At 47.6% G+C, this 15,834-nt stretch overlaps 1 protein-coding gene across 1 annotated transcript in view; it reads left to right on the plus strand.

Annotated features, from left to right (window-relative positions):
- The first annotated feature begins 3,004 nt into the window (after nt 1-3,004).
- Tgfa (transforming growth factor alpha) overlaps nt 3,005-15,834 on the plus strand; it is a 93,229-nt gene continuing 80,399 nt past the window's right edge. The window contains 3 exon segments of the mRNA XM_041635581.1: nt 3,005-3,016; nt 3,136-3,282; nt 3,400-3,646. Coding sequence (XP_041491515.1) covers nt 3,005-3,016; nt 3,136-3,282; nt 3,400-3,646 — 406 coding nt within the window.

Consider the following 15,834-nt stretch of genomic DNA (forward strand, 5'->3'; position numbering starts at 1 on the left):
TGTTTCCAACATCACTCTTGCCCTTTGCTTCCCAAACCTCATTATCTAGTCATAAAAATAAACTGGAAGGAGTCATTGTTTAAAGAACTTGTCACTCAAGCATAAGGACTGGAGTTCAGAGCCCCAGAATCCACATAAACACTGGGTGATGTAATAGCCTACCTGAAATTCCAACCTTGGGAGGCAAAGAGGTATCTCAAGAGCAAGCTAGCTACAGGCCAGCCCAATCACTGAGCTCTGTGTTTGATTAAGACACCTTACCTCAGTGAACAAATGAATTAGAAGGACAGTGGATGATGATTTCACCTCTGGCCTCCACATGCATGCACAAATGTGCACAGACACCCACACACATGCACACACAATACACACAAAAGCATACCACACACACACACACACACACACACACACACACACACGCAAGAATGAAAAATAAACCTGAATGTTCTAAAACCTCATTGCACCAGCTCAAGAAAATCTTGGGGGATAAGGAGTGATTTTCATGTATTGGAGCACACTCTAAGCAAGGCACCATAACATGCTTCTGTTGTCCCAGCACTACAGAGGCTGGGGCAGGAGAACTGAAAATTCCTGGCTGTGTAACAAGATCCAGGCCCAGAAGAGAAAGACAGAGAGGGAAAGGGAAGAAGGGAGAGTTGGAAGAAGGAAGGGAGGGACAGGGGGATGGAAGGACAGAAGGAAGGAAGGAAAGAAGGAAGGAGGGAGGGAGGGAAGGAAGGAGGGAGAGAAGGAGTAAAAACAGAAAGAATATGCCTGGCGTTGTGTACTTTTGAGTTTGCAAGCTAGCAAATTATCTTTTTTTTTTGTTAAAGAACTTTTCAAATTATATTTATTCATTTTATTGCATGTGTGCTTTGCCGCATTTATGCATATGTACCATGTGCATGCTTAATGCCCACAGAAGTATTAGATCCCCTGAAATTGGAGTATGGATGGTTTTGAGCCACCATGTGGGTGCTGGATACTGAACTCTGGTCCTCTGCAAAAGTAACAAGCGTTCTTACCCTCTGAGCCATCTCTACATCCCTACAAATTATCTTTTGATTAAAAACACTTTCCAGCCCTTCAGGGTACCAGCCCACTTGCTTGGTTCTGCCAGCCCCAGCATTGTGTAGGCAGCGGGCAGAGGACCAGGATAGACCGATTCCCAGACAGCCACAGCCAACCACAGCCTTCGCCTCTCTGCGCATGCTTCAGGGAGGAGACAACCAGTCCCCAGCCCCGATTCTTTCCTTGCCTCTTGTGGCCAAAAACACCAGGCAAGCTCCAGGGCAGGTTCAGGTCAAGTCGAAGAAAGCGAGCCCCTATGCTGAAGACCTCAGAAAGGAGCTATGCGGTGGGTGGAGGGATTGACTGACAGGCGGACCCTCAGCAGTCACAGCATAAAGCGGTGACGGAAGCAGCACAATATTGTCTGTCAACGTAGGGAAGGGATGGTTTTCTATGTGAGTTCACGTCCTTTTTTTTCTTTTCTTTTCTTTTTTGATTTTTCAAGACAAGACTTCTTTGTGTAGCTTTGGAGCCTGTCCTGGAACTTACTCTGTCGATCAGGCTGACCTCAAACTCACAGAGATCTGCCTGTCTCTGCCTCCCGAGTGCTGGAATTAAAAGTGTGCACCACCACCGCCCAGCAAGTTCACATCCCTTTCAAAGTACCTTTTTATAATAGAATAGTCTGTATCTTATGGTTCAGATCTTAAATGCCCGCCTGCCTCTGAAACCTTTTATGACTGGAAAGCTGGCTCAGTGGTTAAGAGCGCTTGTTCCTCTTGCAGAGATTATGGGTTCAGTTCCCCCCCTCCACACACACACACATGCTATGCATCACCATCTGTAATTCCAGTTCCAGGGATCAGACGCTGGCCAGATACACACGTACAGTGAGAACCCTTATACAAATAGTATTAACAATTTTTTTTTTCAAAAGAGGCGCTTGGAGCTGGGTCTGGCCATGCAGGCCTTATAATCTCAGTACTTTGGAGGTAGAAGCAGGTAGATCTCTGTGAGTTCAATGAGACCCAGTCTCCAAAAGAAAAAATCAATCAAACAACCAGTCAATCAATTAATTAAAACAAAAGAGATGCTTGGATTTAACACCCTTTCTCATAAAAAAAACTTGTTTGTTGCTCGCTTGGACCCCCCCAGTGGGCGGCGCTAGTGAGAGATGGAGGAAACTCCAGTAGGTGGGACCCTATTGGAGGAAGTTAGATCAATGAGAGTGTATCCTTGAAGGGGATATTGGGACCCCCTTCCTTGTTTTGGGGCTGCCGAATAATGCTCCCCACTGTGACGTCATTCCTCTTGACAGGCCCAAACCTATAGGGCAAGTGACGATGAACTACAACAGAAGCCCAACTCTTCATTTTACATTCCTTAACTGAAGGATGGTTAACACAATAGCCACACGTTGGGTCCAATGGCTTGGGCCTCCTTTTGGAATAGTGGTCCCTCTGTCCTTACAATAAACTGGAATTTTTAACCCTGAGACCTTTGAGCATCCAGCTAAGCAGACAGCAAGCGAATTCCAAGACAAACATGCCCTAGCACCAATGTTCCACCCCCAAGGAGCGTGAGGCCTCTCTGGGGCAGTGAGGCGCAGGAAACAGAGGGGGTCAGTCTGACAACTGTGGCTAGTCTCTTTGGGGCTATTGTCCCTCATGGATGGTCCCCCAAACACACATGAGCCATCCTTTCTCCACCCAGAAAGTCTTCCCTTCCTGTGTTCCCCTCTCCTAGTCCAGTATCGAGGGCCAGGTCAAAGTTATATAAACCTTGAAAGGGTCAGCTAGCTGACCCCCACCACCCACTCCCACTTTGTCCTGCACTGAACTGCATGCCGTGTTCCGGCTCCCGCACCCCTGAGACAGTAGGGTTGAAACGTGATTAAGTTCGTGGTAGACTGAGTCCCTGATCTTCACAATGTATCTGGGAGTGAAGGGTGGTTTTGCCCCTGGTTGGTGCAGACGTCCCAGAGCCAGCAAGGATGGAGGAGCAGGTGGGAATTCACGTTTAATTAGTGTTCGGCTGCCTATGAAGAGAGCGCTTTTCTTGGGTCAGTCCCTGTAGGGTGACTGGCCCTGTTCAGGAGTTGTCTTGGAGCAACCTCTGGCGCAGGTGACTAGATCCTGGGCGACTCCGCTCCGCCGCCTACAGCCTAGACGCAGCTACTGCGCAGGGGACTCGGGCGGCGACCCTGGGCACGAGCACCGCGGGGAGGTGTCTGAAGCCCAGCGCTTCCTGCCTGGCCCTTGGCCCAGGGTGGTGACTGGCTGTCGCGAACGGGGCGCGGGTCCCCGCCCCCGGCTCCCAGTCCCCACCCCTGCGCCCTCCGGGGCGCCCCATCTCGGGAGGGTGGTCCGCCGCGCCCCGGTCGCCTAGGGGCGGAGAGGTGGCGGGAACCTCCTTCCCGTTTCCGCCGCGGGCAGCGTGCCGGCCAGTGCCACCGGGAGGCGCGGTCGTCCCTCCGCCCGCGCGCCGGGGGCCGGCCCTGCCGCCTGCGCCTTTTTCCCCGCGCTCACCGCGGCGGCGCGCGGTCACTAGCCAACCGCAGGGAGTGCGGTGGCTGCAGCGCCCTGCGCTCGGAAGATGGTCCCCGCGGCCGGACAGCTCGCTCTGCTAGCGCTGGGTACGTAGATGACACCCGGTGTTCCCGGGCCCACTCCAGACTGCTCTCTGTGGTGCTCCAGAGTCCGCTTGAGAGAGGGGGATGTTTGAAGTGGGTGGGAGCGTGCGAACGACCGGGAGTCACTGTGAACTGTGAAACGGGGGACAGTCCTGGCGAGGTGGCCACCGGGCGGTGAGATCCGGCTTGAACTTTACTCTACGCGACGTCGGCTCGCCGGTGCCCACGCCCTCCTGCCTACCTGCTTGTCACGGAGCCGGGCTTCTCCGGAGCCGCCTGAGAGCAGGGTGTTTGAGTGCGACCCTCTGGGTGGCCCTGGCTTGAGCCCCTTTCTTTTCCCCGGGGTGGGAGTCCACGTTCCGGGGCGCCCTCCGCCTTCGACTTCAAGCTCTCCTAGGCGTTGGGGTGGGTTTGGGCTTTTTGTGCGGATTAATTGTTCTGTTAATGAGCTTCCCTGGAAGCCATAATGTCCCTGTCAGAAGAGGCCGAAGTGACACCTGAGCGTGACCAGTTTCCTCAGAGTTGGTTCTTGGACATAAACGGGGGTGGGGGAGGGGACACGCGTCCCGGCGTGTCTGGGAGGCGGGAGAGCTTTCCCGCTCGCAGGTGTGTGCTTTGGTAACCGGTCTGTCCTTGACATGTGTGTTCCCCAAGCGCAGTGTGCACTTTCATCTGTCTGGTGCAGGGTCTGTGATGTTTGACAGGGTGGACAGAGGCACCCAGGTGTCCCGGTCATTGCTGCCGCCTTGTGAATATTTTCTGGTATCTTCAGCATTTAAAAACCCTGTAAAGTGGCTGAGGCTGTAGGTCAGTGGGCCTTGGGAAGGATCCCCAGCACCATGTAAAGCCAGCTTTTAACCCCAGCGCTCCGAAGGGAGAGGCAGTGGGATCATAAGTTCAATACCATTCTTATCTACATAGCGAGTTTGAGATCGCCTGAGCTCGTGAGAATCCGGTTCTAATTATTAATAATTAAAGCCCTGTAAAGTGAGATACTCGCTCCTGGGTCAATAGAGCCCAAAGGGAAGCTTGGAACTCCCCTCCCCAAAATATGCGCAGAGTTGCAGCCTGTCCCAGCCAAGGAGAGGAATGGCTCACAAGTCCCCCCTCAATCCTGCCCTGGGAAGTCTAGTCCTGCTCTGGGGCAGGAGGGAACACATCGAGAAGTTTCTAGGTGCTCCCTCACCTGAAGCGACAGATAAGGGCAGATTTCTTCACTTGTTCGGTTGTATGCTAACACCAGTTTTCCCTTCAAATACATCTATTTAAAGCTGTGAAAGTGGGGGTGTTGGGAAGCTGGTAGGTGTTTCCCATCCCCCTCCCACCCTGCCCAATAGTATTTACTAGCTAGAGCACCATGAGTGTTGCCAAGCAGTTCTGATTCCTTCACTCATTTGGCTTCTGCACCCATCTGATGAAAGAAGGGGCCATCCTTGTTCCCATTTTATAGAGGAAGGAAGGACAGGGCAAAGAGCCGCTGTCCTAGGTGGACCAAGAAGTGGAACGTCACCTCACTGTGGTCAGCAGACCAGTCCCATCTCAGGGATTTTGATGTGGCTTTGAGAGGGTGTAGAAAACTCTAGAACTCACTGTTCGGTGTCTTTGTGGTTGAGCTCTAGGGTGGCAAGGCTGTTTTGATTCAGTGAGAACTGAGGCAGAGGCGCCTGCCAGCAGCTGGTGACAGCTCCCCAGCCCCTAGCACTCCATGGAGCCGCATTCACACCGTGCATGTTCTGCGTGTTCTGTTCAGCGCCCTCTCTGCTTCTCTGAGAGAGAGAAAAACAATTATAAACCTGAGATTGACCAATCTATAAAAACCAGCTTGTACTGTTCCAGAATGAGTAGTTAAAAAAATGCGTACTGGCTTTGTGGGAGCCTAGGCAGTTTGGATGCTCACCTTACTAGACCTGGATGGAGGTGGGGGGTTCCTTGGACTTCCCACAGGACAGGGAACCCTGATTGCTTTTCGGGCTGAGGGGGGGGGGACTTAATTAGGGGAGGGGGAGGGAAATGGGAGGCGGTGGCTGGGAAGAGACAGAAATCTTTAATAAATAAATAAATTAAAAAAAATAAAATAAAAAAATAAATCTTTAAAAAAAAATGTGTGTGAAAGGGAATTAATTTACACCAGTGAGGATTTCTTTTTATTTAACACTCTTTAAAAGAAAAAAAAAATCACAGCCCTTAGGTGTATGCCTTTATTCAAAAGGCTGCCTCCCACATGTCTTTAATTTGTGGTATTTCCTCTGAAGCTGCGCTTTCTCTGATTTTTCTTAGACAGCTCCAGGCAAATCAGGCAGTATTTCATTGATAAACACGGTCTAGAAAACCCTCAATTGTCCTGAGAGAGGCCTGGATGTTAGTAGAGGCTCAGGCTTATATTCCAACACTTATCCATGTTCTGGGGGACAGAGTGTGGGCAGTGTGGCCCAAATGGCAACTTTAGAAACATGACCCAGGTTCCTGTGATAATGTCCACCCCAGGCAGGGTTCTCCTCCTGGGCATGGCACCTCCTTTGTGTCCAGGGAACAAGAGGTTAAGTTGTGAGCATTACATAGTATTTCTGTGCCTTGTTTTTCCTCTCTGTGAAATGGGCTACTGGATAGACTTGATGCCTGCAGACTAATGTCTGGTATGCAGTAAGAGCTTAATTAATCTCAATGCCACCCATCCCCTTGTTGTTGGTACTCGGAGCGCCCGAGAATTCTAGATGTCGGGGCAGGTTACGTGGGTTCTATGACCCACAGGTCACCACCTGAACTTGCCTCAAGCTCCGCACCCTGTCTCTGCCAGAAAACCTGCCCGAGTGATTTCTAGTTGGTGCCACCTGGCAGGCGACACACTCAAGTAAGCCTCGGCGTTCTTCCGTTCGTTACAAACCAACAAGTTTTCCTGGTCAGGGTCTGTGCCTGCTCCTTAGTGCTCAACCAACAGTCGTTTCCCTTCTGTGAAGCAGGAATAATAAAACCGGGACCTGGCGGCCCAGAGCCCCAGGCTCCGCCTCTGCCACCGCAAAGGCGCTAAATAAACGCTGCACTGGAAACCAACCCGATTCTGTGACAGTGAGGGGCTTTCCAACTCAGAGATAAAGCCTGTTTCTGCGGCACTTTCCCTAGGTGAAGATTGGACTGCAGAGAAGGCGGTCGTGGAGGTGAGCAGGGCTGTGACCTTGTTTAGGGTTCGTGCTGAAGGTTCATCAGGGAAATGTCCTCTTTCAGGCCTCCACTGTCCACCCTTCACAAGTCCTGAAAGACTCATGCCTTCCGTACCGGGCAGTTAGGGTGTGCTCGCTGGCAGCGAGGCCTGGAGAGGGGGGTAGATAGATGCTGGTATGGTGCTCTCCCAGCATTTGGTTTCCTCGAGACAAGGTGATCTTTTAAGTAATGTGTCTTGCAAGGGAGACTTTTCTTATAGGAGTAAATGATGCTTTGCACTCTTGTTACTATGGTAACCCATGACAAACAGATGACTTTTCCATGGGATGGATCTCCAAGGACCTTTGCAATATGTGTTTGGAACAAGGCCCCCGTCACCACACTGCCCTCTAAAGCAGGCAGGCATCAGGTCATCCCACACTAAAAACCTTTCTAGCATCTTCTACAGCAATATGCTTCGGTCAGAACCATCTGGAATCCTGGGGAGCACAGGTGGAGGGGTTTGCAAGCTCCGCACGACCTCACATGTGATCTGTGTGCCCGGATCCTCAGACAGGTGCTGTGAGGACCTTCTGCCTTCACCCACTGCCCTGTGCGTCAAAGCCATCCTCACGATTGTAAGTGTGTTTGGCGACTCACGAGCTGTCATTAAAGCTGCTTCCGCCTGTGCTGCTGGCCACGACAGAGTTGGAACCTTGCTGAGAGTTCACAGTTCTGCTTTGCCTATGGCCTGTGTTAGTGAACATCAGCTTGCAACACTAACCATTTCATGCCTTCTCTTTTTAAATTTTGACTTACTTTTAGCATATGAGTGTCTTGCCTGTGTGGACGCCTGAGCACCGCATGCACACAATCCCAAGGAGGCCACAAGGGTGTCAGGTGCCTTGGGACTGGAGTTACAGTGGACTGTGTGCCACCAGATAGGTGCTGGGAACTGAACCGATATCCTCTGCAAGAGCAGTCAGTGCTCTTAATCTCTGAGCCATCTTTCCAGCCCCATGCCACACCTGGTTGCTAATTGCAAAAGTGACTTGATGTATAGCTTTTTCAAATATTCTAATCATATAATTTTAAGATATAAACTTAAATATATATATTTCTAGATAGAGAGGGCTTGGGAGACTTTTCTGCTGACTTTGGTTTGCATTATATTTTTGTTAAGATTTTTTAAAATTGTGTCTCTGTGTGTGTTTGTGCGTGTGTGTGTGTAGATTTGTGCACATGGGTAAAAGGCCCATGGAGGCCGGAACACAGTATCAAATCCCCTGAGCTGAAGTCACAGGTGGTTGTGGGCCACTCATGTGGTTACTAGAAACTAAACTAAACTCATGTGCCCTGTAAGAGCAGTGGGCTCCCTTAACTGCTAAGCCATCTCTCCAGCCCCTTGGTTAGTTTTATAATGTCTCCTAGGGCAAATGGCAAATACAAAAATCTTCCCTAAAGTCAGGAAAGCCAGAAATCTAGCTGGCAGAACCACCTCTGAGCGTCAGCTCAAACACAAAGGGGTGTGCTTCTTTAATCCACATGCTCAGGTCTAGGCACCCCTACCTCTCTCCAGGGTGGAACTCACTGAGTAGACATGGCTGGCCTTGAACTCACAGAGATCTGCCCGTTTAAAGGCATGTGCCACCACCGTGGCTAGGCTAATTCTTTTGAAGCATCATGAATATGACCTAAGAAATAAAGACTGTTACCTGGGATTACGAAAAGCCAGAAGCTTATGGGAACCTAATTGTGCTCCATCTAATACTGGTTGGTCTTAAGCCTGAGGAAGCTTTTTCTAAAAAACAAAACAAAATACCAGCACGGAGTCATCTCCTGGTCTACTGAATTCTGTGTGTTGCTGTATCTATTATTTTTGGAGCGGTAGACTGAGGCAGGATTTTTCCGCATAGCCCAGGAATGCACCATCCTCCTGCCTCTGCCTCTTGGGGGCCAGAGTTACAAACGCATGCTGCCTGAAAGAACTACTTTCCTCACTTGGACCTTTAGCTTCTCAGTTTCACAAAGGCGGAGGAGTCTGCCCCAGGAAGGACTCTGACATGGCGCTCCTTCAGCTCGCTGGCGCTTGGCTGTTGGTTTAATCTTCCAGCGCTCACCTTTCCTGCCTGGGAAACAAATGGCAGCGCCTCAGCCTCAGAGTCTGGCTCATGTCAGCCAGCTCATTCCTCTTCTCTACAGGTTTCAGGCTCCTTGTTCTTCATCCCTGCCTTGGGAACCTGTCAGCATGACCTCCGGAGTGTCTACCTGGGACACTCTAAATATGCCTCGGCTGCCAAACACCAGCCAGGGCTGTCAGCATCCATCCCAGACAGCTCTTTGATAATCAAGGGTAGGGTGGTTGCAGGCAAATTCCCATGTCACCAATGTCGCTCTTCTTTGGATGTTTCTTGTTGTTTTCAAAAAATTGATTATGGGGCCAATGAGATGGATCAATAGGTCAAAGTGATTGCTGCAAAAGCTTGATGAACTGAGTTCAATTCCCCAAACCCACACAAAGATGGAAGGAGAGAACCGACTTTTGAAAGTTTTCTTTTTGGTTTGCATGCATGCATGCACACATGCAGTAATAAATAATTTTTTAAAAAATATGAAAAGTAGATTTGAGACTAGGGGGATGACTCAGTCAGTAAGAAAAGTTCTTGTCTTCTGAGAGCCCAATTGGGTTCAGTCCCCACATCTTATGTAGCATGAACAGAATAAACTCGTAACTGTAGTCTGGTGAGGCTGAACTAGGTGGTTCCTGTGGGCTCCGTGGCCAGCCACCCTTGCTAACTGGGTAAATGCCAGGCCAATGAGAGACCCTGTCTGATGGAGATATGTGGTATCCTGGAGATAACACTTAAGGCTGCCCTCTGGCATCCACATGCTCATACACACACACACGCACACACACACACGCACACACACACACACACGCACACACACACACACGCACACACACACGCACACACACATGCACACGCACACATGCACACACACACACTCACTCATGCACTCACATGTGCATAAAAACAAATTCTGACATGCCTTTATGATAGCAAAAACCTATTTTACTCTTCTGGAATATTTGGAATATTATAGGAAGATGAGCAGTGTTTGGGTAACCACACAACATAACTACAATTAACACTGCATTAGAGCCAGTGGGGGAGTGTGGGTCAGTGTTAAGATGGATATGAATCCCAATGGGTTCATGATGTGTTTATTAGTTTGAGTAGCTCAATCATTTATAATAAACACTTTTATATGACTCCTGGGTAATATATACCAATGTCTAGTGGCTGAGACTTTCTTTCTATTTTTCACACACACACACACACACACACAAAACACACACATGTCTATGCATGTACGCACACATACATTCATAGTACAACATAGCCAGCTTTCAAGGGCTTTGACCTCGTGGCTTGCCTCCAATCACTCTGCTAACAAAGAATCCACATGTTTTGTCTTGGGAATATCAACTGCTACAACACCTTCCGGAAGTCACTGTAGCCATAGCGTTCGATCAGGTACCAGCAGGCCTAGCTTGGTAATGCACCCGGCCCACGTTCCCACCTATGCTACAGAAATGCTTGTAGAGATGCAGGCAAAGAAAAGCGAACGATGCTGCTTGCTGAACTGTCTTGATGCTGGAGTTATTTGAGTGAGTGAGTTCTCCCTGTCATCACCACGGTGATTCACTAGGCAACTATTTGATGAGAGTTTTCATAATACACTCAAACTTGAAAGGTGAGTTCCTAGGCTGAACGTGCTGCGCAGTGCTCTGGTTTCAAACAGTCTTTTAAATTTTTTTGTGGTAGTGAGGGTTGGACCCAGGGCCTCATGCATGCTTCCTCAAGCACTGGTTCACTTTCTTTTGTAACAATCATATACTAAAATTATTAAACTGACAATGTCTACAATCTGCAGAGTCAGAGCTACAGAGGTGACTAGGTGGTTAAGATCATTCGTGGCTCTTCCAGAGGACCAGAGTGCCGTTCCCAGCACACACGTCACACAGCTCACAGCCATCTACAATTCCAGCTCCTACAGACCCTGCTCAAGGGGCTCCAGCATCCTCTCCTGACCTCTATGCACATAGCCACACAGAAATATACACATTGCATAAGCAAATAATAATCAGAGTCAAGAAACTCACCTTACAACAGACATATTTATACAGAAATGCTGGATTCCTCTTTGATTATTTAAGATAAGTTCCCAGAAACTGGCCTTGCTTCCACCTCGTTCCCGCATGCCTCCAGTCTTCTACAACACCACACCTTAGATCTCACATCTGACAGGTTTGTTGGAAGGAAAAGATCTCAGCCAAATTCTCAGCTTGGCCCTTTAGTGGGGTAAGTTCATGCATTCATACACCAGGATCCACATCTTAACACTTTTAAAGTGTCTTTGAGTTGATCCATAACCCTTTCTTGGGGGCTCTAGGAGAAATCATGTCTCTCCACAGCCTTTCCCAGCCACGTATCAGAGCGTTCTCCTCCATTATGTATCCCTTACTGTTTTGGCAGGGGCATCTTTGTGAATCTATAGTCTCGGCTTTCCCTGTGATGCTTGGGTTAAATATTTAGGAAAAAAACCTTCCTGAATTCTAAGATAAAACAAGTATTTTCTTACTTTTCCCTTCCAGGTCTGTAGTAAAATCATACATTTGGTTGAGATATTTGATATAGAACTTATTCTATGGTAGAGAATATGGCGTAAGAGTGTGACTCATCTTCCATTTATTTGTTTGTTTGTTTTTTGTTTGTTGTTGAGACAAGCTCTCATGTAGCCCAGGCTAGCTTCAAACTCAACTGTAGCCAAGGATGACCTTGAACTCCTGACCCTCCAACCTCCACCTCCCAAGGGTCTGGGATTACCTCTGCCCACCACCACACCTGATTTCATATTCCACCCTTTACAGACAGCCTAGCAGTTGTTTTGGTTTATCCTTTGTACCATAATATCCCTTGAAAGATCATTATTTAAACCATTTGCTAAGTGCTTTCAAGCACACGCATCAAGCTAGAATTTCAGTTTGACTCCATAATTGTGCATTCTTGCCCTAACTGCAAACATTTTCTGTTTCCCAGCATGGATTCTGATGGGGCCCGAGGTCAGCCATGAGAAAGGCAGTCCCCATCTTCCCATCCCTGAGTTAGCAGCGAGGCATCTATCTCCCTGCTGCCGACTCCGACACATGAGGGCTTTCGGTCCCTCCATATTTCTGTTTCAATGCGCTCTGCCAACTCTAAGCTGCCTGCAGTTGATTCCCTTCGTGTTTCAAGAGAGGAGACTGTGTTCCTGAACAAAGCCTCCAGCATTCTTTGTGTTTTGTCTGTCCCCTTTTTTACATGGTGCCAACTAGAATTTTAAGAAATTTAATTTTTTTATTTACACGTATTTAGTTGATTTATTTATGCTCACCTGGCAGATGCGAGTGTGGAGGTCAGAGGACAGCTTGTGGGAGTCAGCTCTCTCCACTGCATGGCTTCTGCAGATCAAACTTAACTCTCCAGGCTTGGTAGCAAGGACCTTTGCCCACTGAGCCATCTCTCCAACCCTGAAAAGCAATGTCTTTTTTTTTTTAAGCAGTAGATATTCTTGGGTATATTTTCCATGGATTTACTAAAAGTATTTATGGGGTTAGCTTTTTGTTTCATGTAGGCTTATGTGTACATTTAAAATACACTTTATAACTCATTGAGAGTCAGCATTTTTTCCCTTGGTTTCCAAAGCAAGAGGAGATAATTTGAGGTGAAGTTCAAGTGTCTTTAGGACACTTGACTCAATTGTGTTAAGACAATCTTTCAAATCTTGAAATAAGCATTGCCATCAGTATGACATTATTTTCTGTAAATGCTGCTAGGTTTGATCCACTGCAAAACGTCTGTGCATATAGCTTCATTCTTTTAAAGATTTTTTTTTTGTGTTTTTATTAGTGTGTATGTGTGTGTGCGTGCCATATATGCAGTACTCATAGAGACCAGACAAGGGAGTCCGACACCCTGACCCTGGAGTTACAGCACCCTTAACACCCTTTCTTTTCTTAGGTTTTGGCACTTGCTTTAAGTGAGCTTCATAAAACAATGTTTTAACGATTCCATGATTTTATGTTGAAGGTTGAAATGATGTAGAAGTCACAATCTCATGAAAGAGGGATGTGAATGGCAGGTGTGGCTCTGGACCTTTTTAGTGATTGGTTCCAGGTTCCGATTGGTGGGAGCTAGAATAGGAATGGCCACCATAAGTTCATATATTTGAATGCTTAGTCACCTGGGCGTGGAGCTGTTTGAAAGGACTACAAGGATTAGAAGGTACAGCCTTGTTAGAGGAAGTGTGTCAGTGTGTGTGTGTGTGGGGGGGGGTGTTTCTAAAACCCATGCCAGGCCTAGTGTCTCTCTCTCTCTCCTTCCCTCCCTCCCTCCCTCCCTTCCTCCTTCCCTCCCTCCTTACTTCTCCTTCTCCCTTCCCCTCCCACCATGCCACCCCACGACAGGAAGCAGCTCTTAGTTACTGCTCCAACACCATGAGTCTCACCATCTTTCCCACTAAGATGATATTGGACTAAGCCTCTGAAACTGTAAGCAAGCCCCAGTTAAATGCTTTCTTTGATAAGAGTTGCCTTGGTTGTGGCGTCTCTCCACAGCAACAGAACAGTGACAAAGACATTTTTTCCTAAGTCAGTTTTGATAATTATGACTTTTTCTTAGAATCTGTTCATCTCAGGTTTTCAAACTTTAGGGTAGATTTAGAAATAGTTTTTTTTTTATTTTAAATGTTTCCCTTAGAAGCTACCCTTTAGCAGAGTAAATAACAAGTGAGCACCAGGGCCCCCAAATAAAATAGATTTTAAAATTTGTTTCTCTTGATGATATTGAGTAGAAAAATCTTTTAAATTATTAAATAAAATTCAAGAAAAATTTTCATAGTTGATGCTGTTCCCATAAGTCCAGGAAAATGATTTTGTTTGTAGAAAGTACTTAGTGGGTTTGTTATCAGACACTGTTTCTGATTTGGGGAGTGTCTGATGTAATGATTTCCAGAGGCTTTTAGAAGCCTATGTGTCTATGTGGAGATCAGAGGTCACCTTTGGTGTCATTTCTTAGGTGCCATCTACCCTTTTTTTAAGTTCTTTTTTTAAAGACTTTATTTTTATCTTTTATGTATGAGTGTGTGCCTACCTGAATGTATGTTTATCATATGTGTGCAGTACCTGCCAAGGCCAGAAGAGGGCATTATATCCCCTGGAACTGGATTTATAGATGGTTATGAGCTGTCATTTTGGTGTTGTGATCTGAGTCCTCTGGAAGAAAATGAATATTCTTAATTACTGAGCTGTCTCTCTAGCCCTTATCCTATAATTTGAGACAGGGTCTCCGTCACTGTCCTGATGCTCACTGATTACATTGGGCTGACTAGCCAATAAACTCCAAGGATCTTTCTGCCTTTACCTCTCCATCACTAGAATCACAAGAGTGCATTACCATGCCTGACTGTTTTTCAGTGGGTGTTCTGGATTGAACTTGAGTTTTCATGACTGCAAGGCAGGCACTTTGCCAACTAAGCCATCTTCTCAGTCCCACCATAAGCTTTAAAAAGCTTGATACCCTCCCCAAATGCTGCTGCATCTATTAGATGCCACTATTACACAGACAGGGCTAGGGTGTGGACTTGTTGCTTGTTTGTTTGTTTAATTTCTTTTATTTTTCTCATCAGTACCTCCAGACACAAATATTTGGTTCTTGAAGCAAGAGCCTGTCTTCAGTTTGGGTTCTCTGGGTGCTTTAACCCAAGTCTGAATGACGTAAATCAGCAGTTGTCTGGGCACCAAGAGGATAACTGTGTCTTCATCAGCTACCAGCCATCATGTCCAAACTAAAGCATTTTCTGTCTCATTACTGTGCCTATAAAAGGTCCCAAGGATTAACCAGCTAAATAACACAGTGACGCGGGATCTACCATCACTGATGAATGAGGGGTTGGCAGAGGAACACCCCTCCTTTCCCACTCCTGGGCTTTGGCAACCAATAGGGAACATTCAGAGTTAGGGGACTTTGGTTGAGTTTAAAGAGAGAGCTTTAGTCCTGCATCTCCACAGCACTGGTAGCGAAACAGGACTGGTCCACTGACTGCCACCAAGCTTGACTGGAAGCTTCGGTTTGAAGCCTTCTTGCTAGTGCTGGTTTTGCGCTGGGGAATGACATCCGCAGGCCTGTTGGTGAGCTATACTTACTCCATGCAGCAGATTTAAACAATGACAGATGTTTTTTGGCACATTGCAGACTCGGGTGTTATAATTAAGGTTTAAGGGGATGAGTCATGGGTCCCTACACTGGGATGAAAGCTGGCCTGGAGCCTGAGTATTTCTCAGGGATGTGAGGTCAACTCATAGATCATACAGATGGAGACTCCTTCTGGGTTTGGACTCTCTGTGCCTCAGCCTCCACTTCAGTGCCCTCTAAAGGAAACCCCTCAAACACACACACCCCTGGTGCTATCTGTGTGTAGGCCACTTCCAATCTCTGGTCCTCATGTCCCTGTGGCTGTCACCTCCCAGGTGAGCTGGCCAGGACCTCCCCTCTGCCACTTCCGATCTCTGGTACGCATTCCCTGTGGCTGTCACCTCCCAGGTGGGCTGGCCAGGACCTCCCCTCTGCCACTTCCGATCTCTGGTACTCATGTCCCTGTGGCTGTCACCTCCCAGGTGGGCTGGCCAGGACCTCTCCTCTGCCGTCCTCATTAAGTCTGCTGAGTCTTTTTCCAAAAGGAAACAGAAACAAAAAATCCACAAACAAGGGGATCTAAAAACACCCCAACATGGCTCTCCAGAGACCCCCAGTTTCCTGCTCTTCACTGCATGCCCTTCTGCTGGACATGAATATAGAGATTTGTAATTTCATCTTTCACCAAAAATGGCACCTGGGAGATTCTATTTTAAAAATCTGTCACTCACAAGGCACGAGGACAATACTGCTACAGATGTATAAATACCTCTATACGTCCATTTGATGGGTAACAGGTATTCTACCACATCCGTCATT

Source organism: Microtus oregoni, unplaced genomic scaffold (genome assembly GCF_018167655.1).
Source record: "Microtus oregoni isolate MIOR12 unplaced genomic scaffold, Mior012 000002F_ref0000024, whole genome shotgun sequence".
Taxonomy (NCBI): Eukaryota; Metazoa; Chordata; class Mammalia; order Rodentia; family Cricetidae; genus Microtus; species Microtus oregoni.